Source organism: Schistocerca serialis, chromosome 1, assembly GCF_023864345.2.
Source record: "Schistocerca serialis cubense isolate TAMUIC-IGC-003099 chromosome 1, iqSchSeri2.2, whole genome shotgun sequence".
Taxonomy (NCBI): domain Eukaryota; kingdom Metazoa; phylum Arthropoda; class Insecta; order Orthoptera; family Acrididae; genus Schistocerca; species Schistocerca serialis.
In genome coordinates, this window is record NC_064638.1 from 654,422,334 (window position 1) to 654,448,408 (window position 26,075).

A 26,075-nucleotide genomic window follows, 5' to 3' on the forward strand; every position below is an offset into this window, starting at 1 on the left:
TGAGAATTACTCTTCAAACCATGGCACTGGGTACACCCACGTTACTCTTGAACTGCTGTTTCCTTTTAAGCGAGTTGCACTAAAACACAGAGCAAGCAGTGCAGGACGGTGTTACAATCGGCCAAGGACCAAAAGCTGCGGCGATTCTGAAAGAAAAAATATGAAGTGTTTAACATTGGATATAGACGTCCAAGTGGATCGTCTTGTCACTGACATCTGTCGGCAGCAAAATAAAACGGTACATTGCAGTCTACATATAAGTGGCCATACCTATTTAACAACATAGTAGGTTACTGCCCAGGAACAATGAAATATTTCGCTTTGACAAACTTATGTTTACCGTTTTAGTGCCTTCGTCTATCCCTGTGATTTTTGTAATCCACACTCTCTTCCTTTACGAATAACTATTCTTGGATGTCACAGAATGCGTCATGTTTAGCTGCCCCTCTCTGTAGTTAAGTTGTCGCGTTGGATTCTTTTCTGCTTGAGTTGAATAGAAGAGAAAAGAGCTTGATGGAACAATTTTGAGACCCTGAGACCTAAATATCTGCCTGCTACAGATGAAACTATTCACGTCAGCACAAAGAAATATACTAAAACGTACAAGATTTAGTTCTATTAACTCTTTCCAGAGCTACAGTAATGTGCATTAGTGGATAAAGAGTGGCATTATTACTGCTATATTTTTAAGTGCTACTTACCTGATGTGATAATAAGTATAAATGATATGATGTGTCTGTCTCGTTGTACGCTCTTCGACAGATGGTCCGGCCCTTACTTCACGGGCACCACAGAGGTTAGCAATAAGTATTGTTAAAGCGAGGGTTTTAAAACAACAGTTAGTCACAATCATTGCCATCGCTATTTCATCCAGAAGACGGGAACAGTGGAATACGTTATTTTACACTTTTTTCCTGTAGTGAGGAACCTGTAACGTGCCACAACATGGGAACCTATTCAAATCATACTGCATCTGGTCCCCAATACAAGTTTTTGGAGGGTATAATGGGAACGTAGAAAATCTTGTGTATGTGACCCTGGGGAGCGGGAGGGAGAGATTACAAGTTTAGATATGACATAGTGTCATTGAGGCTCCATCCTACGTTGGTTACTCACCAGGAGAGTAGCAAGTTGCATATTTAGCTTTCCACGTGTGCCTCTATAGTTTAATTCTTAAATCTCATCTGAAACGTGGAGGAGGCCCTGCCTACGACAAGCAACGATGTAAGGTGCACTTGTGTTCACGATGTGGCTCACGTCGGCACTAATTATGTCTGTCACTTGGGTTCTGAGGCCATCCGTACGGACGACTGGCGGAAGTGGTGGAGGTTGTTGGCCTCGCTTGCGGGACTCAAGAGGAACTCACAATTTACAGCATCTTACCCAGAGCTGAGCAGGGTCTTTTGGTCTGGAGCCGAGTGGAAGGTCTCAACCAAAGGTCTTGTCGATTCTGCGACGACCTTGGTTGCAGATTTCTGAACCTGCGTCATGGGCTGGAGAATTGTAGGACTCCCTCTATAGGCCAGGGGTGCGCTTCACAAAGGAAGCAGCTGTTTCGCTAGCAGAGAGCTTGTGGAGTATACATAGAGGTGTTTTAGGCTAGGCGGTAGTTTGAGATCCTCTGATAAAAGCTTACCAATCGATACGCAGAGAGCGAAATCAGACTGTACACAAAGCAAAGACACTTCGACTGTTGGAATTTTAAGAGTGAATTGTCGAAGTGTTCGTAACAAAGTTCCTAAATTTACTGCCCTCAAGGAAAGTAATCACGCTTGAGTTATTCCCGGAACCGAGCTGGCTGAAATCCGATGTAAAAAGCTCCGAAATATTTGGCGGGGCATGGAACGTACATCGACAAGACACGTTAGACGCCATAGGAGGGAGAAGGAGGGGGGAGGGGGATGTTCACTGCAGTCCACAAAAATATTGTGTTTATCGAGGTCGAAATTGATTCTAACTGTGAAATTATCGGGACGTGAGTACCGGCCACCCGATTCTGCTGTGACAATCATTCAAAAAATGTTGGAGGCGACTTTAACCTACTCAGTATAAACTAGACGTCTATGGATTCATTGCAGGGGGTACGGACAAGCAGTCTTGCGAAGTGCTTTTAAACCAACTGTCCGGAAACTGTCGTGAGCAACTGGTTCGACAGCCTATACACAATGGAAATATTTAGGACCTTGTAGCTACAAACAGGCTTGACCTTATCGACAGTGTCAGTATAGAGACAAGGATTAGCGATCATGAAGTCTTCATAGCGACGATAGTTACTAAAAATAAACCATCAAACTAGGAGAGTATTTTTGGTAGAAAGAGCAGATAAGTGGTTGTTAGAATTCCACTTAGACAACGACTGGACTAATTTAGTCCCATTATTATGGACGTAGAGGAATTATGAGCAAGTCAAACAAAGGAACATGTCGGAAATGTTCCGATTTCCCCACACGGTATTCCATTTCCTGGCACCTACAGTTCCACTCACTATCTCCAAATCACAAAATGACAATATGTAAACTCAGATAGCAATAGTAAATTACAAGTAAAAAATTACAATCGATAAATAAATCCATAGCAACAAAAATACCAACATGCAAAACAGAAACCACATAACAGAATCGAGTACATTGTCCTCGGCGGCCAAGTGTTCATCAGAGACGAAGATATCTTCAGGAGTGCCCCAGGTACGTGTGATGGGATTGGTCTTACTCTCTGTACACATTAATGATCTGACGGTCAGGGTGAGCTGCAATCTGCGGCTTTTTACAGATGACTTAGTCAGAATTCTAGTTGGTGTGACGAATGGAAGTTTGCTCTAAGTACGATGATGTTTGGTTTGTGGGGCGCTCAACTGCGCTGTCATCAGCGCTCGTACAAATCCCGGTTTTCACGCAGTCCAATTTTTACACAGTCAGATCTAGCCATTGTCACGAATGATGATGATGAGGATGAAATGAGGAGGACAACAAAAACTTCCAGTCCCCGGGCAGAGAAATCCCCAATCCGGTCGGGAATCGAACTCGGGCCCCCGTGATCCGGAGGCAGCAACGCTAGCCACCAGACCGCGAGCTGTGGACTTTGTCCTAAGTATAGGAAAAAAATGTATTAATACAGATGATTAGTAAAAACAATCCCGTAATGTTCAGATACAGCGTTGGTAGTATGCTACTTGACACAGTGACATCGGTGTAACTTTGCAGAGCGATATGGAATGGAACGAGCAGGGAAGGCGAATGGTCGACGTCGGTTTGTTGGAAGAATTTTAGAAAAGTTCAGCTCATCTGTGGAGGGCCCGCATATAGAATAGTAATGCGATCCATTCTTGAGTATTTGAGATCCCAACAAGGTCGATTCAAAGAAAGACATTGAAGCAATTCAAACGTGTGCTGCTAGATTTGTAAACCGTAGGTTAGATAAACACGCAAGTGTTACGGAGATCCTTCGTGAACTCAAATGGGAATCCTTGGCAGGAAGACACGTTAGTTCCGTAAAAGACTACTGAGAAAATTTAGAGACTCGGAATCTGAGTGTAGAAAGATTCTGCTGCCTCCAACAAACATTTCCCGTAAGGATCACGAAGAAAAGATATGGGAAATTAGGACTCGTTCGAAGGTATCAAAGCAAAAATTAGAAAACTACATTAGACCTACTGTATATTATAAGTTTGAAGAAAATCTTTTTCCCTACCCGTATGTTTTCCTATCAGAAATATCTCATCCGCAGCCAAATGGCTTATTCGGCTTGCGACTACAGTTTCGTCTGGAGAATCGAGAGTTCAAGGGATCAGATTCCCCTGACGTCTCAGTTACAGAGGTGTTTCTAAATGTTGGTAACGCAGCTACATCTATCAGTTACAGTGGTTTAAAAAAATAGGCGGAACAGGATACGAAAAACTACTGAATTACGAAAGACAACAATAACGAACATAGTACAGGGCTATTACAAATGATGGAAGCGATTTCATAAATTCACTGTAGCTCCATTCATTGACATATGGTCACGACACAATACAGATACGTAGAAAAATTCATAAAGTTTTGTTCGGCTGAAGCCGCACTTCAGGTTTCTGCCGCCAGAGCTCTCGAGAGCGCAGTGAGACAAAATGGCGACAGGAGCCGAGAAAGCGTATGTCGTGCTTGAAATGCACTCACATCAGTCAGTCATAACAGTGCAACGACACTTCAGGACGAAGTTCAACAAAGATCCACCAACTGCTAACTCCATTCGGCGATGGTATGCGCAGTTTAAAGCTTCTGGATGCCTCTGTAAGGGGAAATCAACGGGTCGGCCTGCAGTGAGCGAAGAAACGGTTGAACGCGTGCGGGCAAGTTTCACGCTTAGCCCGCGGAAGTCGACGAATAAAGCAAGCAGGGAGCTAAACGTACCACAGCCGACGGTTTGGTAAATCTTACGGAAAAGGCTAAAGCAGAAACCTTACCGTTTACAATTGCTACAAGCCCTGACACCCGATGACAAAGTCAAACGCTTTGAATTTTCGGCATGGTTGCAACAGCTTATGGAAGAGGATGCGTTCAGTGCGAAACTTGTTTTCAGTGATGAAGCAACATTTTTTTCTTAATGGTGAAGTGAACAGACACAATGTGCAAATCTGGGCGGTAGAGAATCCTCACGCATTCGTGCAGCAAATTCGCAATTCACCAAAAGTTAACGTGTTTTATGCAATCTTACAGTTTAAAGTTTACGGCCCCTTTTTCTTCTGCGAAAAAAAGTTACAGGACACGTGTATCTGGACATGCTGGAAAATTGGCTCATTCCACAACTGGAGACCGACAGCGCCGACTTCATCTTTCAACAGGGTGGTGCTCCATCGCACTTCCATCATGATGTTCGGCATTTCTTAAACAGGAGATTGGAAAACCGATGGATCGGTCGTGGTGGAGACCATGATCAGCAATTCATGTCATGGCCTCCACGCTCTCCCGACTTAACCCCATGCGATTTCTTTCTGTGGGGTTATGTGAAAGATTCAGTGTTTAAACCTCCTCTACCAAGAAACGTGCCAGAACTGCGAGCTCGCATCAACGATGCTTTCGAACTCATTGATGGGGACATGCTGCGCCGAGTGTGGGAGGAACTTGATTATCGGCTTGATGTCTGCCGAATCACTAAAGGGGCACATATCGAACATTTGTGAATGCCTAAAAAAACTTTTTGAGTTTTTGTATGTGTGTGCATAGCATTGTGAAAATATCTCAAATAATAAAGTTATTGTAGAGCTGTGAAATCGCTTCAATCATTTGTAATAACCCTGTAATTATCTAAGAATGCCACTGCAACGATACACTTACTTAAAGAAATCTGTCAACTTCCGTTGTTTTTTTAGTGCTTCGTAAGCTAAAGCTCATATTGCTTACCAAAACTGTCTCATAAATACCCGTTGAAACAAACAAAAAAAGAGGTTCTGCGATTGAGGCTGTCAAGTAAGTCAGCTTCATTTCCTACACCGTTGAAGCTGTGTGGAGAGACAATAACGATGTGTGCATGTGCCTGACCTTTCGAAACACGCACAATTCACGGAATTTCTATGGGTACGTATAAATAATGAAACATTCGGTTTATCAATTTCGAGATATATCTACAAATATTTAAAATTCCGTACGGTAAACTGAATGTCTTCCCACTTTTATTTGGAGTCGTTCCCGAGAGTCGCCAGATGCCCTTTCTTTGGTGTTTCGTCAGATATTTCCAGTTTTGTTACTGCGATGTGTGGATGGGAGTCTTCCTAAAGGCCCCGTGTGGTATTCGAGCGGTCCAGGGCGCCTTGTCACGGTTGGCGCGGCTCCCCCCGTCGGAGGTTCGAGTCCTCCCTCGGGTATGGGTGTGTGTGTTGTCCTTAGCGTAAGTTAGTTTAAGTTCGATGAAGTAGTGTGTAAGCATAGGGAAAGATGACCTCAGCAATTTGGTTCAATAAGACCTTACCACAAATTTCAGTTTTTCTGCCTAAAGAAATACTTAGTCATCACGTGATTCATGCGGTACCACGAGTCAATGGGGAGAATTGCTTTGTTTCTTGTTACAAACAAAACGTGTATTAAAGCGAAAGCTTATAAACCAGTTCGATGGAGCGGTAAAATAAAAAACTTCCTGGCAGATTAAAACTGTGTGCTGGACCGAGACTCGAACTCGGGACCTTTGCCTTTCGTGGGCAAGTGCTCTACCAACTGAACTACCCAAGCACAACTCACACCCCCTCCTCACAGCTTTACTTCTGCCAGTATCTCGTCTCCTACCTTCCAAACTTTACAGAAGCTCTCCTGCGAACCTTGCAGAACTAGCACTCCTGAAAGAAAGGATATGGAGGAGACTTGGCTTAGCCACAGCCTGAAGGATGTTTCGAGAATGAGATTTTCACTCTGCAGCGGAGTGTGCGCTGATATGAAACTTCCTGGCAGATTAAAACTGTGTGCCGGACCGAGACTCGAACTCGGGACCTTTGCCTTTCGCGGGCAACTGCTCTACCAACTGAGCTACCCAAGCACGAGGACGGGGCGTGAGTCGTGCTTGGGTAGCTCAGTTGGTAGAGCACTTGCCCACGAAAGGCAAAGGTCCCGAGTTGGAGTCTCGGTCCGGCACACAGTTTTAATCTGCCAAGAAGTTTCATATCAGCGCACACTCCGCTGCAGAGTGAAAATCTCATTCGGTAAAATACAGTTTAAAACCATTTTCGATTCCATGCTGCATCTTAACAGGGCCAAAAATAAAAAAGAAAGAAAAGAACACCACACGAAGGTTATCTTGTATTCGAGTTTCTAAGCAATGTAAATGTACGTTTCCACGGGCCACAAAAATTGCTAAATGCCGACACTGTGTCCCGACAATGTTGTTCGACAGTATTGCGGTCACATGAACTGCAGCCAGTTGTACGACAACAGTACCAGCCACTACTGCCTGACTAACTTCGTGGCAACAAATTTCCTACCAAAAGAGTTTACAGGGGGTTAAAGAGCCACCATAAAATGATGAATGCGAGCTAGTGGAAGTGAGTGTAGTTCTACTGCCATTAGATAACTCAAGAAATAAGTTAGAAAGAACAAGATAAATAGGGCTTTGCGCACGTGTTACTTTCTAAGTAAGAGGAATGTTTCACAAAATCTAACATGAGAACTGGTTCTGTATGCATACCTTTTCTCAGAATCTTTCCAGAATATCATATCATGATTAAGAATATTTCGTTAATGAATTTGTCCGAGAATTTCTAAAAAATGTAGACTACACAGTCAGACGTCGACGTGCAATCACCACTCACAGACGGCAGGTGGCACTACTAGCAGTGGAGGATATATAAAGCGTGTCGAGGTAGACGTGGAAAACAGTGCAGTCGTTGTAATGCAGAAACGGAGCGATTTATCTGACGTCCAGAAGGGTATGATGATTGGCTTTCAGACCAAGGGCGTAAGCATTTCCGAAATGGTTAAGTTAGCAATCTGTTCGTGTGCCGCCGTGGTTAAAATATACCGTGGCAAAATGGCGCTATTCAAAACCGGCGCCGAGGCAATTGTGATGCACCACTGGCCATATATGACAGGGGTGAACGACAGCTGCAGAGATGCATACGGGCGAATAGACGTGCAACTGTTGAGCAGCTAACCGCCCAGATGAACCACTGTGCTGCCAACAGTGTCTCCCCAACGGCAGCGAACACTGTTGCGTGTGGGCGTCTGCAGCAGGTATCTGTTTCAGGCTCCCATGCTGACTGCTGTTATCGGCGACGAAGGTTGGAACTGCCACGCCAGCACCACATCTGGACGTCCACTGAATGGTGACGGGTGACCTTTGTAGATAAATCACGTTTCGTGCTCCATCGAACAGATGGCCGTCAGCATGTACGGCGTGAAACGTCTGAAATCAAACACCTGTAACAATCGTCGAAAGGACACAGGCCGGAGGAGGAAGTGTTATGGTCTGGGGAATGTTTTCGTGTCATTCCCTTGTTGATCTCGTCATTCTGTAAGGCACAGTGGATCAGCACAAGTATACATCTATGCCTGAGGACCATGTCCACTCCTAAATGTAGTCTGTTTGTCCTCGGTACGATGGCATCTACCAGCAGGACAATGCAACGTTTCACAGGAGTCCGCACTGCAAAAGGTGTTTATTCGGGATTTTGCCAGGTGGTCAGTGGACAGCATAGTTACAATCCGATTGGCCATCACTCGTCTGTTTTTAGCTACTGGTAGTCGTACAGAAAAATATTACTTTCATACACGTTGAATACATTTGCTTTAAACATGTCCTAATAAACATGTCCTAATATAATGAAGCCATGGTGATAATGTCAAAACACAGACACAAAATCAGCTTAGCGTCGTCACACACACAGTACTGACAATATCGCGTAAACTAGGCCACAGTGACGGTAGAATCATCCTATTAACAGCAATACTGTTCATAATAAAATGCTATACAGTAGCAACAAAAAATGTGCCGCAAGCTCGTTACATGTCACTACCGTACTCCTATACGTATTCGTTCATTATGTAATTGTACGAAATGCAGTAAAATGAAAACTGCAATAGGTAAAAATCTATAGTGGGCTTATCATGTATGAAAGTAATATTTAGATGTACACTGTCCACCAGTTTCATTTGGTTTACCCATGTTTTGCTGCAGATCTGACAGTGGTCATCGCTCATCGAAACCAGAAGTCTAAGCAAAAAACAATTTTGTGATCATAGGCGGAAATAAAAGAAATGTATCCTACACTTTCTGGACGACTGTTCTATTCGTGATTATGTCACAGCTTGTGAGACAGAGATAGATATTGCCCTGCAACACGAAATATTCTCCACCCTTTGTGGACAACACGTCGGCAATACGTCGGCAACTATCTGCTACATCAGCAATACTGTCCAGACCAACCTTAAAATTGCCGTGTACTGCATCTACATTCATCAATGTTGACAGCAACGCTATTGCGCCCAGATACTACCAAAAAATGCCTGTGTAAACAAACCTTAAAGTCCATCTCACAAAGAGTAACATTCGCTAAAAGCTTACTTGCTGGGTCGCGCAACGGCCTCCAAGTCTTCTCCGTCGACGGCGAACCTGCTTCTCTGGAGGGAGGTTCGCATCTTTTCCCGCGATGGCTCCGATGCCATTTCCCTTTCAGTGTTCCCTGAATTCTACCTGCGCTGGCCAATCAGGAGTTCTGTTGACGTCTGATATCACAGCCTGGAAGATAGTGAGCCACATCAAACGTGTCTACGCTAGGGAATATAAGCTCAGAGTCCATTTTAATTACCACAAACGTCTCCACAGTGAAGTAATGAAAATAATATTGGTTTAATTAATGCGTACAGGGAAGAGACGGTCTTATATGCTGAGAGAACACCCAGTTATTCTAACAAACATCTGTACCTGAAGCGGACATACACTGAGGTGGCAAAAGTCATGGGAAACTCCTAGTATCGTGACGGACGGCGTAACGCGGCAACTCGACGTGGCATCGAGTCAACAAGAGTGCCTCTATAGCCGTCCATAATTGTGAAAGTGTTAGCGGTGCAGGATTTTGTGCACGAACTGATATTTAGATTACGTCCTATTATTCCTCGACGGGATTCAAGTTGAGCCAACTGGGTGGGCAAACAATTCCCTAGAACTGTCCAGAATAACCTTCAAACCAACTGCGGAAAGTTGTGCCCTGGTGACATGGTACATTGTCACCCATAAAAAGTCCATCGTTGTTTGGGAACATGACGTCCATGAATGGCGGCATATAGTATTCAAGTAGCCGAATATCGAGAGGACCCAGTGTATTCCATGTAAACGCAGCCCACAGCATTATGGAACCACCACCAGCTTGCACAGTGCCTAGTTGACAACTTGGGTCCATGGCTCCGTGGGGTGTGCCCCAAGCTCAAACCCTACCATGACCTCTTACCAACTGAAATCGGGACTCATCTGACGACGCCACGGTTTTCCAGTCGTCTAGGGTCCAATCGATATGGTCTCGGGCCCAGGAGAGGCACTGCAGGCGATGTCGTGCGGGTAGCAAAGGCACTTGCAGTGGTCGTTTGCTGCCATAGCACATTAACGACGTATTTCGCCTCACTCTCCTGACGTATACGTCCCACATTGATTTCTGCGATTACTTCAAGCAGTGTTGCTTGTTTGCCAGCACCGACAACTCTTTGCAAGCCCGCTACTCTCAGTTGTTAAATGAGGGTCGTCGGCCACTATGTTGTCCTTGGTGAGAGGTAATGCCTGAAATATGGTATTCTCGGCACAGTCTTGACACTGTGGATCACAGAATGTTGAATACCCTAATAATTTCCGCAATGGAATGTCCCATGAGTCTAGCTTCAAGCACCATTCCGCATTCAAATTCCCGTCGTGCGACTATAACCACATCGGAAAGCTTTTCATATGAATCGCCTGACTACAATGACAGCTCTACCAATGCACTGCCCTTTTAAACATTGTGTACGTCATGTTACCGCAATCTGTATATGTGCATATCGCTGCTCCATGACATCTGTCACCTCAGTTGCCTCGACAGAACTGTGGCGTCTCAGTTTTATTTTGCGCTCCTAATGTGACACAATCCATGCACAGACGTATTAATTTAAAGATACTGGCTTCTACCGTGGGTAGAGAATAGATTTCATTTATTTTTTAGGAATACAAATGTATCCCCTTTTGCAAAGACGGAGACGACACCAAATAAAGTATCGTACACGTTCATCGGCTCAATGTTCAAATGGTTCAAATGGCACTGAGCACTATGGGACTTAACTTCTAAGGTCATCAATCCTCTAGAACTTAGAACTACTTAAACCTAACTAACCTAAGGACATCACAAACATCCATGACCGAGGCAGGATTCGAACCTGTGACCGTATCGGTCGTGCGGTTCCATAATGTAGCGCCTAGAACCGCTCGGCCACCCCGGCCAGCGGGCTCAAAGTGTTAGGCGCTTTAGTAACGTGCTCCACGCGTTACTGATTATTTAGCGATATTTACTGCAGTGCTCTTACGTAGTATTATATGATAAGTCCATGTTGCATGACGGTCAACATTTTGGTGACCGAAGCAAATAACGAAACCAGATTTTTATGTTTCCAACATACTGATCACAGAGGATCAGAAGAAAAGAAATTGTTTTATAAAATTCCGTCTCTCATGATAAGAGACGAGTCGGTCAAACAATTGTAAGAAATATCTAACGTGGGACTTAAAGGCATAAACGAAAGATATTCTAACAAGGGAACCTCCCCATCGCACCCCCCTCAGATTTAGTTATAAGTTAGCACAGTGGATATGCCTTGATAAACTGAACACAGATCAATTGAGAAAACAGGAAGAAGTTGTGTGGAACTGTGAAAAAATAAGCAAAATATACAAACTGAGTAGTCCACGGGACGGATAGGCAACATCATGGAGACAGTGAGCTGCTGAGCGTCGTGGTCCCGTGGTAGCGTGAGCCGCTGCTGAACGAGAGGTCCTTGGTTCAAAGCTTCCCTCGAGTGAAAATTTTATTTTTGCGTAGTTATTATCTGTCCGTTCGTTCATTGACGTCTTTGTTCACTGTAATAAGTTTAGTGTCTGTGTTTTGCGACCGCATCGCAAAACCGTGCGATTAGTAGACGAAAGGACGTGCCTCTCCAATTGGAACCGAAAACATTTGATCGCAAGGTCATAGGTCAACCGATTCCTCCACAGGAAAACACATCTGATATATTCTATACGACACTGGTGACGGCATGTGCGTCACATGACAGGAATATGTTGTCGACCCACCTAACTTGTACATTTGGCGAAGGTGTAAAAAGACTCTTCTACTTTGCCCGATTTAGGTTTTCTTGTGGATGTGATAATCACTCCCAAAAAAGTGATGAAAACATAAGAGTTTGTCACATAAACTGAAAATAAAAAATTGAACTTTTCACTCGATGGAAGATTTGAACTAAGGACCTTCCATTCCACAGCTGCTCACGTTACCACGAGACCACGGCGCTCCTGCCTTCGGAGTGTCCTTGACGTTGCCTATCTTCCCATGAACTACTCAGTTTGTATATTTTGCTTATTTTTTCACAGTTCCACACAACTTCTTCCTGTTTTCTCAGTTGATCTGTTTTCAGTTTTTCAAGGCCTATCCACTGTGCCAACTTATAACTAAATCTGAGGGGGGTGCGATGGGGAGGTTCCCTTGTAAGTATAAATCTGCCAGAAAGAGGAAGGAATTATATTCCAGTACTGCTAGATTACTAAATTCTCGTACAATTTACGATTGCAGTTATCACCAGTTCTGATATTGTCAGTTTTAGGTGTAAAAAAGAATATTTTGTACTAATTTTTTACGTGACGTACCACAGGAGACCTTATAATTGTTGCTAAAAATAATTATGACTTTCTTTGCATTATATTTGCAGTAGTAAAATTTACGATGGTTTAGTAACAATGTAACAATGCCTTCCTAAGTGTTCTAGGGTTAAACTGTGTGACAGATTTTGCATGCGAGATAGCTGTCCCTACTACCAGCTAGCCAACATTCTAGCACGGCAAATAGCAAATATACAGCGAATCTTGTTCCGCGAAGCAAACACTTACGACGAGATGTGTGACCTGATACAGGACACATCGTTAAACCTAATATTGCGCTGAACTAATTTGGGCACGTAAGGCATGATATTAGAAAACATTTTTATCCGTAACCAGAAAGAATCCCCCGTTTTACGTGAGCATCGGGTATCACCAGAAACACGGTAAAAGCAGTTATTTGTTTCGAATGTCTACATCTATCAACTGAATAACATACGCTGAAGATACCTGTGGAAAGACCAGAAAAATCGGCCTAACAACTCTTTGGAGAGAGAGTCTGTAGAGATGGAAGGTCAGGTGGTCTCATTCATACAGACATGAAAAACGATTCCCACTTATCGAGGCCTCTGTCTTCCCCCACCGTCAGGAGTGGGGGGGAGAGGGGGAGGGACAACCAACAGCCAGTCGCATTTCTTCTTTCTCCAGCGCCACATGCATCCTGTGTTGTCAGTTTTGTGGGTACGTGCAGAACCTAGTCAACACTGTTCTCCGCCTCGCGGTCTGCCATTCACAAAATTACATTATTCGAGCTACACTATCACGGTGTTTTCTCACTTCTCCAGCTTTCACTTAACCTGATACGACTATACTACTGCTTTTTGGCCTGCGTACCAGTGCTCAGGTGTCTCTCTCCACCTCTTTGTAGTCCCGTACCAAGGCGCGAAGGTTGCTGCGCGCTTCGCCGAACTCTCCCTCCTCCATGCCCTCTCCGACGTAGTGGTGCACGAAGGCGCGCTTGGCGAACATGAGGTCGAACTTGCGCCCGAGGCGTATCCACGCCTCCTTCACGGCCGTGGAGTTGGCAAGCATGCAGGCAGCGCTCGGCGTTGGAGCCAGGTCGCCGCAGGGCACCGGCACTGGAGGCTCGCTGTTCATCCCGACCTGCAGTGGTGCCAATCTCAAAACATCTAGGTCTGCATGCTTAAACTCTCTGATAATAAATTATCACAGTTTAATTAATTTTCGGCAAGCTGGCTGTTTAACTGATTGTAAAGCTCAGATCAGAGGATCACACTTGTTTTTTTTAACAATGAGTGTGTGCTCTAACCAATACAAATACAGCTACAGCCATTATTACGAGAATGTACTATTAATGACTGTGAAACTACTGAATGATGACCGTTTAAGTTTCAGGACAACTTTGAATTTATTATCAAATTTCAGTCAAAAATGGCTCTGAGCACTATGGGACTCAACTGCTGAGGTCATTAGTCCCCTAGAACTTAGAACTAGTTAAACCGAACTAACCTAAGGACATCACAAACATCCATGCCCGAGGCAGGATTCGAACCTGCGACCGTAGCGGTCTCGCGGTTCCAGACTGCAGCGCCTTTAACCGCACGGCCAAAATATCAGTCACTCTGTTTACCACCTCTTACAACCATACTGTAGAAATCACAATTGTACCTTTCACATTCGTGAGTCGTTAATCAGCTACAATGGTAATAGTTATTTGGAATATTCTGATGTAAGATATATTCAGCATAACTAACTCACAATATCATTTCCTCCCTCCCCTTGCAGCTAACTGTATTATAGCACAATATTATCTCAAAATCTCCATTAAAACTACAATTCAATCACATAACATGCAACAAACGTCAAATTGTCATGAAGAATACTACATTCTTGGATATGCATTTTCGGGGCAGTCACACTACGTAGGTACGAGTAACGCCATCTATAACCTGTACGCAACAAAAGATTAAGCAGTGTGTTCCTTATTAAGAAATCGCATTTGTATGTTGGCTGCTGGGGAGAAGATCGCTGTTATGCCTTGTGTAAGTAGGAGAAATGGTTCGCACGCTGACACTTGTTGATGGCCCAACACTGACACTTGTAGATGGCCCAACATTGAAATCTGCAGAAATTTGGGGAAGGGCTGCACTTCTGTGACGTTGAATGATTCTCTTCAGTCGTCGTCTGTCCCGTTCTTGCAGGGTCTTTTTCCGGTCGCGGCGATGTCGGAGATTTGATGCTTTACCGGATTCCTGACATTCACGTACACTCGTGAAATGGTCGAACGGGATAATCCCCACTTCATCGCTACCTCGGAGATGTCGTGTCCCATCGCTCGTGCACCGACTATAACACCACGTTCAAACTCTCTTAAATCTTGATAACCTACGATTTTAGCAGCAGTGAGCGATCTAACAACTGCGCCAGACACTTGTTGTCTTGTATAGGCGTCACCAACGCAGCGCCGTATTCTGCCTGTTTACATACCTCTGTATTGAATACGCATGACTATACCAGTTTGTTTGGCGCTTCAGTGTATAATAGATAAGAACGAGAGCCTGTTATGCAACCCGTCTGGTCCTCTAAAAAGAGTGCGGTATTGTTGGTGTTTTGCCGAATATTATTTCACTCTCTTTAAAAATTAGACATTCGGAGCTATAATGTTTGTCTGCTGCTCTCTTTTTACGTCGTAAATGCAACTCCTCACATCACCACAGGTTAGATGGACCAGCTCGCTGCCCAGTGCTGTGCAAGTTAAACGCACTGGGTAAGCTGTTATCGCGTATTGTCGTCCAATCGACGTGCGTGTAAGGCGCAGCGTAAAATGTATCCTTACTATCGTACATGACTGTACTCGAAACAGCTTGGCTTCCGCTCCACGTGAAAAAGATGAAAAGAAATCCCATGAGATCCCAGCAAACGCACAAGAATACGTGGTGTAACGCTTACATCAAGTTCATTCTTATGGTGAACACAGTATAGTACCGCTGCGAGGCTATCGCTGCGGTGTCACTATGTGTGCACTGAAACAGTTTCTGACGCCGCGGTCTCGCTGCAGGGTCGCGCGGCTGGGCTGTTACTCGTTTGTGTGAACCGAGCCTCGGAGCTGTTGTATCTACTAGAGGTTACAGCACTGTGTTTTATATTTCACACTCTGTACAGACACAAATCATCTACAAATTTAATCATGCGTTGTTTCTGCAACGTTGTAAAAGCTACAACAGATTAATTTTCATTGTTTGCTATCCTTCCTAGCGTTGGCAGCAGTTTGTTATCGTTTTTTTTCCCTTGCCATTGACACGGGTAACAACAACAGCTAGCTGGCAAGCAGTGTGGACGCTAACCCAAAGTGAAGTCACCTAGCATCTAGCATCCGTTCTGTCGGAGTTTTCTAAAAAAATTGTACGCGTCACGACATTCTAGTCTCTTGTGGTACTATGAGATGCAATTTGCTTCCATAACTTGTGGTATATGGCACTTGCCATACGCGTATCCTTCGCCTTTCGACTCGGGTCGGCTATAGTTTTCTTTGAAAGACCCGCTGGTTCGATCTATTGCGCTCAGCGTAAGCTGACAATGAATGCCCTCTTGCGGAGCGCAGGGGACACGCGGAGCTCCAGCGAAGGCACGGAGGCGAAAGGTTGTTGTGAGGGATCAGCTGGACAGTTATTGAAATCGTTTGGGTTGTTATAGTGTGGTTTTAAGAACTACACAGATGAGTTTGGCAGTCTGTGCACTGTGCGTTCGTTAGCTTTTCAGCAGTTTGCTGCTTAAGCCTACCAGTGGTTTTAGTGGCTGTTCAGATCAGCTGGGCAGCTGTTGAATTCATCTGACTTGCTTTAGTTGTTGACTGAGTTGTCGTATATTTTGAGTGCTACACAGATCAACTGGGCAGCCATTGTATTCGTTGCCTTTGTAGCAGTTTGTTATTTAAGTTCACCGTGGTTTTAGGTACTGCTCAGATCAACTGGGCAGCTGTTGACTTCATTTGAGCTGTAATAGTTGTTGACTCAATTTTCGTGGGTTTTAACTGCTACACAGTTTAGCCGGGCAGCTGTTGGTGTGATTGACGTTGCTGCAGATTTTGATGTTATACATTAATGTGGATATAATTACTGCGCTGCTCAGGCTAGCAGCTTTTGAGTTAATTAACGGCCGCGAGGGATTAGCTGAGCGGTCTAGGGCGCTGCAGTCATGGACTGTGCGGCTGGTCCCTGCGGAGGTTCGAGTCTTCCCTCGGGCATGGGTGTGTGTGTTTGTCCTTAGGATAATTTAGGTTAAGTAGTGTGTGAACTTAGGGACTGATGACCTTAGCAGTTAAGTCACATAAGATTTCACACATATCTGAACATTTTTTGAGTTAATTAACGAGTCAGCAAGTTGACATTAGGGCTCCTCATGATAGTTCTGAACTGAAAGGAGCTATTGCCGATATTAACCATTTCTGTCAGAACCGCAGTAGTAACCGTTGGATTATACTTCAATGGTTATGAAATTGTCCGTTGTTATCGGATTAAAATCCATTTGCGTCGGAAGACGAGGATGACAGTAGTCGCAGAATGCTGTGAAACAACTATATCCTTCAGGCTTGCGTAACGGCAATTGGTGTGCGCCCTAGCGGCCCAAGTGTGTTGTCGGTTCTGGCCGGTTGTTTGGTTGTTGAAATAAGGTATTGTAATTGGGATAATTCCCCAGCCCTTCACTCGAGAATTATTCCTGAGATAGAGTTCGTGTTGCAGCTTACATTTAAATAGATTCATACTAACTCCACAACACACACAGTGAAAATCAACTGATTATGAACTCAAGACCGCGTAAACGTCTTGCATAATTCTATCTATCTATCTATCTATCTATCTATCTATCTATCTATCGCTTGAGGTTTGTCCCGCAGTTACGCAGGGTCAGCCATCGTTAATCGGATTCGGCATGTTAATGTTTAAGGGGTGGCCGTATGCCCTTCCTGCCGCCACCCCGTACCCCCCGGGACGGAATTGGTGTACCCCAACTGTCTGTGTCGAGTGTAATTCGTGGAATAGTGCGAATGTATTCAAATGTCTGCGAGCCGTGTAACTGAGGCGGAACATGGGGACCAGCCCGTTATTCACCTAGCAGGATATGGAAAACCGCCTAAAAAAAACCACATCCAGGCTGGCCGGCACATCGGCCCTCGTCGTTAATCCGCCGGGCGGATTCGATCTGGGGCCGGTGCGCCTACCCGAGTCCAGGAAGCAGCACGTTAGCATTCTCGACTACCCTGGCGGGTAAAGGTCTTGCATAATATAAACCATAAATATCAATGAAATCCTACAAATGTAACCCTAGTTGCTTATACTACTACTGGCACTTACTTTGAAACCAGTAGGGCACCAACTGACGAAGCGCACGGACCGCATGGCCTTGATGTTGGCCACGGCCAGGCTGATCTCGTTCGGCGCCACGCTGCCGCGGTACAGAATGCAGCAGGACATGTATTTGCCGTAGCGAGGGTCGCAGCGCACCATCTGCGCGGCTGGCTCGAAGCACGCCGTGAGCAGGCGGTCGGCGGAGATGGACGAGAAGGACGCCCTGCCGGGAGGCATCAGCGGCGCGTACGACAGAACAGGGAAGTGGACACGTGGGAACGGCACCAGGTTCGTCTGCACCTCCATCAGGTCCACGTTTTTGTCGCCCGGGAACCGCAGCGAGGTCGTCACGGAAGAAACCACCTGTTAGGGGACCACAAAAGCTCTGCTCTGAGCGTGACTACCAACCTGTGCATCTCTCAAGACAATGCAAACAAGGGAACCGCACGGATTGACTATCTTCGACCAGCTTCCTAAAGCAATACTGTGCCGCTCATTTTCTTAAACCATCTAGATAAACCGACTTTGAAAATTAAAAAGTTCCCGAATGCTCTTGAGTAAAAAACGCTTAGAACGGTAGCCGCCGATAGCTGTTTACATAACGTGAAAATATACACTACTGGCCATTAAAATTGCTACACCACGAAGATGATGTGCTACAGACGCGAAGAAGACGCTGTAATATGCAAATGATTAGCTTTTCACAGAATTCACACAAGGTTGGCGCCGGTGGCGACACCTAGAACGTGCTGACATGAGGAAAGTTTCCAAGCGATTTCTCATACACAAACAGCAGTTGACCATCGTTGCCTGGTGAAACGATGTTGTTATGCCTCGTGTAAGAAGAAGAAATTGCGTTTTATCGTATCGCGACATTGCTGCACGCGTTGTTCGAGATCCAATGACTGTTAAGAGAATATGGAATCGGTGGGTTCAGGAGGGTAATACGGAACGCTGTGCTGGATCCCAATGGCCTCGTATCACTAGCAGTCGAGATGACAGGCATCTTACCCGCATGGCTGTAACGGATCGTGCAGCCACGTCTAGATCCATGAGTCAACAGATGGGGACGTTTCCAAGAGAACAACCATCTGCACGAACAGTTCGACGACGTTTGCAGCAGCATGGACTATCAGCTCGGAGACCATGGCTGCGGTTACCCTTGACGCTGCATCACAGACAGGAGTGCCTGCGATGGTGTACTCAACGACGAACCTGGGTGCACGAATGGCAAAACGTCATTTTTTCGGATGAATCCAGGTTCTGTTTACAGCATCATGATAGTCACATCCGTGTTTGGCGACATCACGGTGAACGCACATTGAAAGCGTGTATTCGTCATCGCCATAGTGGGTGTATCACCCGGTGTGATGGTATGGGGTGCCATTGGTTGAACGTCTCGGTCACCTCTTGTTCGCACTGACGGCACTTTGAACAGTGGACGTTACATATCAGATGTGTTACGACCCGTGGCTCTACCCTTCATTAGCCGGCCGCGGTCTGGAACCGCGCGGCCGCTACGGTCGCAGGTTCGAATCCTGCCTCGGGCATGGATGTGTGTGATGTCCTTAGGTTAGTTAGGTTTAAGTAGTTCTAAGTTCTAGGAGACAGATGACCACAGCTGTTAAGTCCCATAGTGCTCAGAGCCATTTTTTTCTACCCTTCATTCGATCCCTGCGAAACCCTACATTTCAGCCGGATAATGCACGACCGCATATTTCAGGTCCTGTACGGGCCTTTCTGGACACAGAAAATGTTCGACTGCTGCCCTGGCCAGCACATTCTCCAGATCTCTCACCAATTGAAAACGTCTGGTCAATAGTGGCCTAGCAACTGACTCGTCACAATACGGCAGTCGCTACTCTTGATGAACTGTGGTATCGTGTTGAAGCTGCATGGGCAGCTGTACCTGTACACTCCATCCAAGGTCTGTTTGACTCCATGCCCAGGCGTATCAAGGCCGTTATTACGGCCAGAGATGGTCGTTCTGGGTATTGATTTCTCAGGATCTATGCACCGAAATTGCGTGAAAATGTAATGACATGTCAGTTCTAGTATAATATATTTGTCTAATGAATACCTGTTTATCATCTGCATTTCTTCTTGGTGTACCAATTTTAATGGCCAGTAGTGTAGTAATCCTAAGATCGCTGATTCTCGTTTTGGTTATTTTTTAAACATTTGTTTACGTTGTGTATTTTTTATCAAATGGGAACAATAATTAACAAATACGCATTCACAACTTCTTAATAAAACAATATCATTTTTTAAAATAGTAGTTGGACGAAATCAAATGGAAATATGAGACTGACATGCGAAATACCCTAACATCAGATAAAGGAAACATGTATGCATCAATAATACTGTTAAACACATGGAATTAAAAATATGCTATTTTCTACTTATGGCTCGCATTTTAGTACCAAATATTAATTTATTGTGGTTCTCACATTTTCATACAGTTAATAATTAAAAGTAAAAATACTATTATCTTATTAAAAATTACGATAAATAATTGTCAATTAACATTTCTATTTGTTAATAAATATGCAATTTAAATGAACGTAAAAAATAGGTTGCTAAAAGTAAGACACGAAATCCTATCTTTAGGATTACAAAACTCCTAAGCTACGCACTTTTTCCTTTAGAGCTGTCTAATTTTTCACACGGTAAGTCCAATAATTACGTGTCTCGTAAAGAAATAACATACAGTTGATTAACAAATTAAAATTTAAAATAAACTGTAAAAAAACTGCTTCCTTGTGGTCTCACTTCTGTACTACGGCACAGTAATTCTCATGTGATCGTTGAAATTTTTATCTAACGCTAATTTTCTGAAAATATACGTACTTTTCGTTGTACTTTTTCGTGGTGTTGTGTACTGAGATATATCCGTAATCTTCTGTGGTTTTCTTTTTGTTTTTCATAATAAAATATGTTATGTGTCATTTAATCAAATCACTTGCATGCCTTTTTTGCATTTGAGAACTGTACCTTGTTGGGATTTAAGAAATCTGTCGGTGTTTCAGCGTTTGGCAACATTCTATTGACGCAAATGATTATTCTGTCTGGCGCAGTTCCCTATTTTTCCATGCTTTTATATACAAATCACTGCTATTCTGCGTCTATTAAATATGCAACAGGTCGATGAATCGGCTAAATGTATGCTTAAATTAAATATGCAACAGGTCGATGAATCGGCTAAATGTATGCCATTTAGTTTGAAGCAGATAGTTCTTTTCCTGTTAGCTGTGCGATACAAAGCAAATTTCGCTTCAGATGGTAGGTCACGATCATAGATTTTCTCGATATTGATGGCCAGTCAAAAACAGTATATTGCTGTTGAGTGAAGGTCTTATCCTTGCCTTCCATTATGTTCATTTGTACATCTTTCACTTTGCATGTCAACTTTTCTGGAGTTTTTAGCTGAAAGTCGCCATATTCCATATAAAATACTTGAGGTGAAGGAATTCACATAAACTGGGACATGCAAGTTGGTTGGAACTATGTCACTGATCAAGTGGGCAATAAAATTATTCGATATCTTTGACCACTGTTTATACAGACTGTTAGGGCTATTGTACAGATATTTTGGTGTTCGGTACCTTATTATGTACCCGCTTCAGTGTGTTAATTGTTTTTTCTCTGCATCTAACAATCTTGCCGCAAAAACGTCACATAATTTACTAACTGATGTTTTCTGTATGGACGTAACTGCACCGTTAAGTGGACTACGTCTGGCAGTATAGAGTAATCATTTTGCCTGCATCCAAACTTCAACACCTGATGACCTGCTGCCCAGGAGAAAATAAGCATTAATGGCTTGCCCTTGTGACATTTACTTGGAGGTACTAAGCAACACGAAAACATACTACTCCTAATAGCTACAATTACTTGTCTGAAAATGAAGTAAACTCTGATATAATGAAGTTCGATATACTGTCCTCAGTCACCTATAAAAATATCTGCATTTATACACTTAAAACCGAGCGAGGTGGCGCAGTGGTTAGCACACTGGACTCGCATTCGGGAGGACGACGGTTCAATCCCGCGTCCAGCCATCCTGATTTAGGTTTTCCGTGATTTCCCTAAATCGCTTCCGGCAAATGCCGGGATGGTTCCTTAGAAATGGCACGGCCGATTTCCTTCCCCATCCTTCCGTAATCCGAGCTTGTGCTCCGTCTCTAATGACCTCTTTGACGACGGGACGTTAAACAGTAATCTCCTCCTCCTCCTCCTCCTCCTATACACTTAAAATGCTGTACATGCTATACACAGATGCGCTATTGATTTGTTACATACTATACCTAGCAAAAAAAGTGAAGCACTCAGAAGACTGAGTCGAATGTCAATGTAACTTCTTACATGTACATATCGTTGGAGGGTATGTCAGTGATGAGAGCTGCAGTTCTCTGTGGCAGGTAAAACCGTCACCAGGGTGCATTACTGCTCTTCGATTTGGTTTTATTACAAAGCTCTGTTAGGGCTTATAGGTTAAGGGGATCGAACAGCATCAGATGTTGAGTGATCACTTTTACGAACACGGATGTGTCGCGTACTCTTATGAGACAGCGTTATCAGCATCTGACAGTTTGGAAACGGCTTCATTGTGGGTCTCCGTTTGGCTGGCTGGGCGAATCATGCAATATCCAGATTTTTGGAGCATTCGAATATGGTAATGGCCTGGTGTTGGATTTGCATGTGAGCGTGAGGAGATGCATTCTCGTCATGAAGGTACTGATCGACAACGTCTGGCCATCACAAGGGAGAATCGTCGTATTGTGCACCAAGCACATCGTAACCCCTTTATACTTGCATCTGCAATTCAGGAATAGGTCAGACTTATGACAATGTCCCCAACCGAATTAGGGCATAAGGGATGGACTTAATTCCGTTAAGTAACCTCATGCCGTCAAGATCTTTGTAAATTAGACTTAATTTTATAATTACTGAAGTAACATAACATACTCTCTCAATGTGTGAAGTTTCATTTCGTTTCCTTCTCCACTTCTGCGTGCTTGATTTTGTTTGTCAGTCAGTGTACATATGAAGATTTAATCCTCCTTCATTGCAAGCGAGTGCTGACGCGTCATATGTCACTTTAAAAATGTAGCTGCGTGTCACAAAGTACCTCATTGATGATAAGATCCATTCATCCACCGGCGATTTGTAAAGAACCTTTGAATTCTTTTACAAATAACAACCCTCGAAAAACAGCTAATATTCAAAAGTGATTTTTCTTCCTTTTTCTTTGGCACTGCGTCGTACTGCTTTAGACGATTTATTTACGGGTACTGAGCTTCAAGTCCTACGAGACTGAAGAAAATCGAAGAGAATTACGAGGTCCCCTTGTGATAGTAAATACGAACGCAGCGAAAATCTAAAGCTGTATATACACTGAAGAGCGAGAGAAACTGGTTCACCTGCCTAATATCGTGTAATGCCCCAAGGAGCACGCAGAAGTGCCCCAGCACGACGTGGCATAGACTCGACTAATGTCTGGAGTGGTGCTGGAGGGAATAGACACCATGAATCCTGTCCATAAATCAGCAAGAGTACGAGGAGGTGGAGATCTCTTCTGTACAGCAGGTAGGAAGGCATCCCAGATATGCTCCATAATGTTCTTGCCTGGGGAGTTTGGTGGCCAGGGGAAGTGTTTAAACACAGAAGAGTGTTCCTGGAGCCACTCTGTAACAGTTCTTGACGTGTTAGGTGTTGCATTGTTCTGCTGGAATTACACAATGGACATGAATGGATGCAGGTGAGGCCGGCCAGAGTGGCCGAGCGGTTCTAGGCGCTTCAGTCTGGAACCGCGCGACCGCTACGGTCGCAGGTTCGAATCCTGCCTCGGGCATGGATGTGTGTGATGTCAATGGGTTAGTTAGGTTTAAGTAGTTCTAAGTTCTAGGGGACAGATAACCTCAGAAGTTAAGTCCCATAGTGCTCAGATCCATTTGAACCATTTTTGATGCAGGTGATCAGACAGGATGCTTACGTACGTGTCACCTGTCAGAGTGGTATCTAGGCGTATCAGGGGTCCTATATCACTCCAACTGCACACACCTCACACCATTACAGAGACTCCACCACCTTGAACAGTCCTCTGCTGACATGCAGCGTCCATGGATTCAGGACGTTGTCTCCATACCCGCAAATGTCCATCCGCTCGATGGAGTTTGAAACTAGACTCGTCCGACCAGGCAACATGTTTCCAGCCGTCAACAGTCCAATGTTGGTGTTCACAGGCATAGGCGATACGTAAAGCTTTGTGTCGTACAGTCATCAAGGGTACATAACTGGGTCTTCGGCCCCGAAAGCCCGTATCGATGATGTTTCGTTGAATTGTTCGCACACTGACACTTTTTGATGGAACAGCATTGAAATCTGCAGCAATTTGCGGAAGGGTTGCACTTCTGTCACGTTGAACGATTCTCTTCAGTCGTCGTCAGTCCCGTTTTACCACATTCACGTGTGACTTTAATAGTTTGGTAATAATATACACATTTCCTACAAATATTTTGGTGTCCATCTTTTCGATGTATATCTTTATGAAATTCAGTAATTTTTTTTCTTCCATACATTGACTACATTGCAACCATTATTTTTGCAAACAACAACAGCAGAAGTATATTCATTTATATATAATTAACATACTATAAAACATTTTTTCCCAACGAGTATTGGTTAATGCTCAATTTCATTTTCATCTGTTTGAGATAGAACATTTATTTTAATATGTTTTCTACAATATGGACAAGTCTCTTATTCTTTTAGCCATTCAGCAATACACTCTTTAAGAAAAACATTATTACACCTTGTTTTCACAAATTGGTGATTCTCATTAGTTAAGCATATAATACATTCCATATTTTGAGTGTGTTCAATTAGTTCTTAAGGTTTAAGTACTTTGCCTAAGAATGCTTTTGATAGGTGTTTATATTCTAAAATTAATCCCCAATTCACTTTATCTTTAAATTCCATTAAAAATCAACCTCAGTCAATTTTTGAGCAGTTGATGTACAATCCCAATTCAGTTTAACTTGAAATCTCTTATAAAATCTTCAGATAATATTTGATTATATGATATTCTTTTCCAATCTAATTTATCTTGAAATTCCCCACTCAAATCTTGATATACCTTCCTACCTAATTTATCTTGAAATTCTCTCATTAAATCTCCACTCAGATTTTGATATAAATTTCTTATCTACTTGATCTTGAAATTCTTTCATGAAATTTTCAGACAGTTTTTGAGCAGTTGATATATGATCCCAATTCAATTTATCTTGAAATTCTCTCAAAAAAATCTTATGACATCATTTGTTTATATGATATTTCTTCCCAGTTTAATTTGTCTTGAAATTCTCTTATAAAATCTTCAGATAATCTTTGAGACATTGATATATCAAACACCAGTCTAATTTATCTTGAAATTCTCTCATAAAGTCTTCAGATAATTTTTGATTTTATGATACACAAACCCCATTCAATTTTACCTTGAAATTTTCTTATAAAATCTTCAGATAATTTTTTGCACATACATACATGAATCCAATTCAACTCATCCTGAAATTTTCTCATAAAATTTTCAGATATATCTTGATAGATTGATAAATTATTCCAATATAATAGTTCTTGAAATTCTCTTATAAAATCTTCAGATATATTACAGCTTCTTACTATATAACCCAAATCCAATTTATCATGAAATTCTTTTATAAATTTTTCAGGTAATTTATACACTCTTGGAATTACATGTTTCCAGAAATATTCACTAAATGGATTTTCCTTTTTAATATATTCAACCACTATATTTCCACACATTGCATTTATTAAATACAGAGCATATGATTCTTCAGAATTTAAATTTTTACACATAACATATTCGTCCCAATTAATTGTTTTTCATTCATCTCATTGTTAATGAGCTCAATGAGTTGTTTTTGGACGTTATTCGCGCTCAGCATTTATTATAAATAAATTTTTTAGTTATAAAAAAAGGTATTTTATGAGAGTCATCAATCGAATAAATCGATTGAATTCTACACAGTATTCCATGCACTACATTTTTAGTGCCAGAAATTGTATCAAAAAAGAAAAGAATTACCTAAGATATTTTATACTCTATTCACTGTGGAATTCCAGAGGTTCATTTTTTACCAAGCTGTTTATGATAACATGACTGAAAATGATAGAGAATGTGGATGTTGAAAGCACAAATAATTATGAAAGCTTATGGATGGACTAAAGACCCCTCATGCATAATGAAAAACAAACGATTTCCATCACAGAGATGCAGTCTAAAGAAAGCTTAGGCAGTTGTCTAATCAGCTCTAGATAAACTTATTTCTAAAATTTTAAATATTTTTAGAAAACTACTAAAAGTTTTTTCCAGTAAATGGAGTCGATTGTAGATCTCATTAACAGCAA

At 43.0% G+C, this 26,075-nt stretch overlaps 1 protein-coding gene and 1 non-coding gene across 2 annotated transcripts in view; both read right to left on the minus strand.

The window, feature by feature from the left end:
* Nucleotides 1-13: 13 nt before the first annotated feature.
* LOC126420708 (tubulin alpha-3 chain-like) overlaps nt 14-26,075 on the minus strand; it is a 64,036-nt gene continuing 37,974 nt past the window's right edge. The window contains exons 4-7 of the mRNA XM_050087232.1: nt 17,652-18,008; nt 13,198-13,443; nt 8,854-8,880; nt 14-79 (exon numbers count right to left, since the gene is read on the minus strand). Of these exons, the coding sequence (XP_049943189.1) occupies nt 14-79; nt 8,854-8,880; nt 13,198-13,443; nt 17,652-18,008 (696 nt within the window). The remainder of the gene's footprint in view (nt 80-8,853; nt 8,881-13,197; nt 13,444-17,651; nt 18,009-26,075) is intronic.
* On the minus strand, nt 6,425-6,499 carry Trnas-cga (transfer RNA serine (anticodon CGA)). The gene has a single exon. It is a non-coding gene; the product is annotated as a tRNA-Ser (tRNA).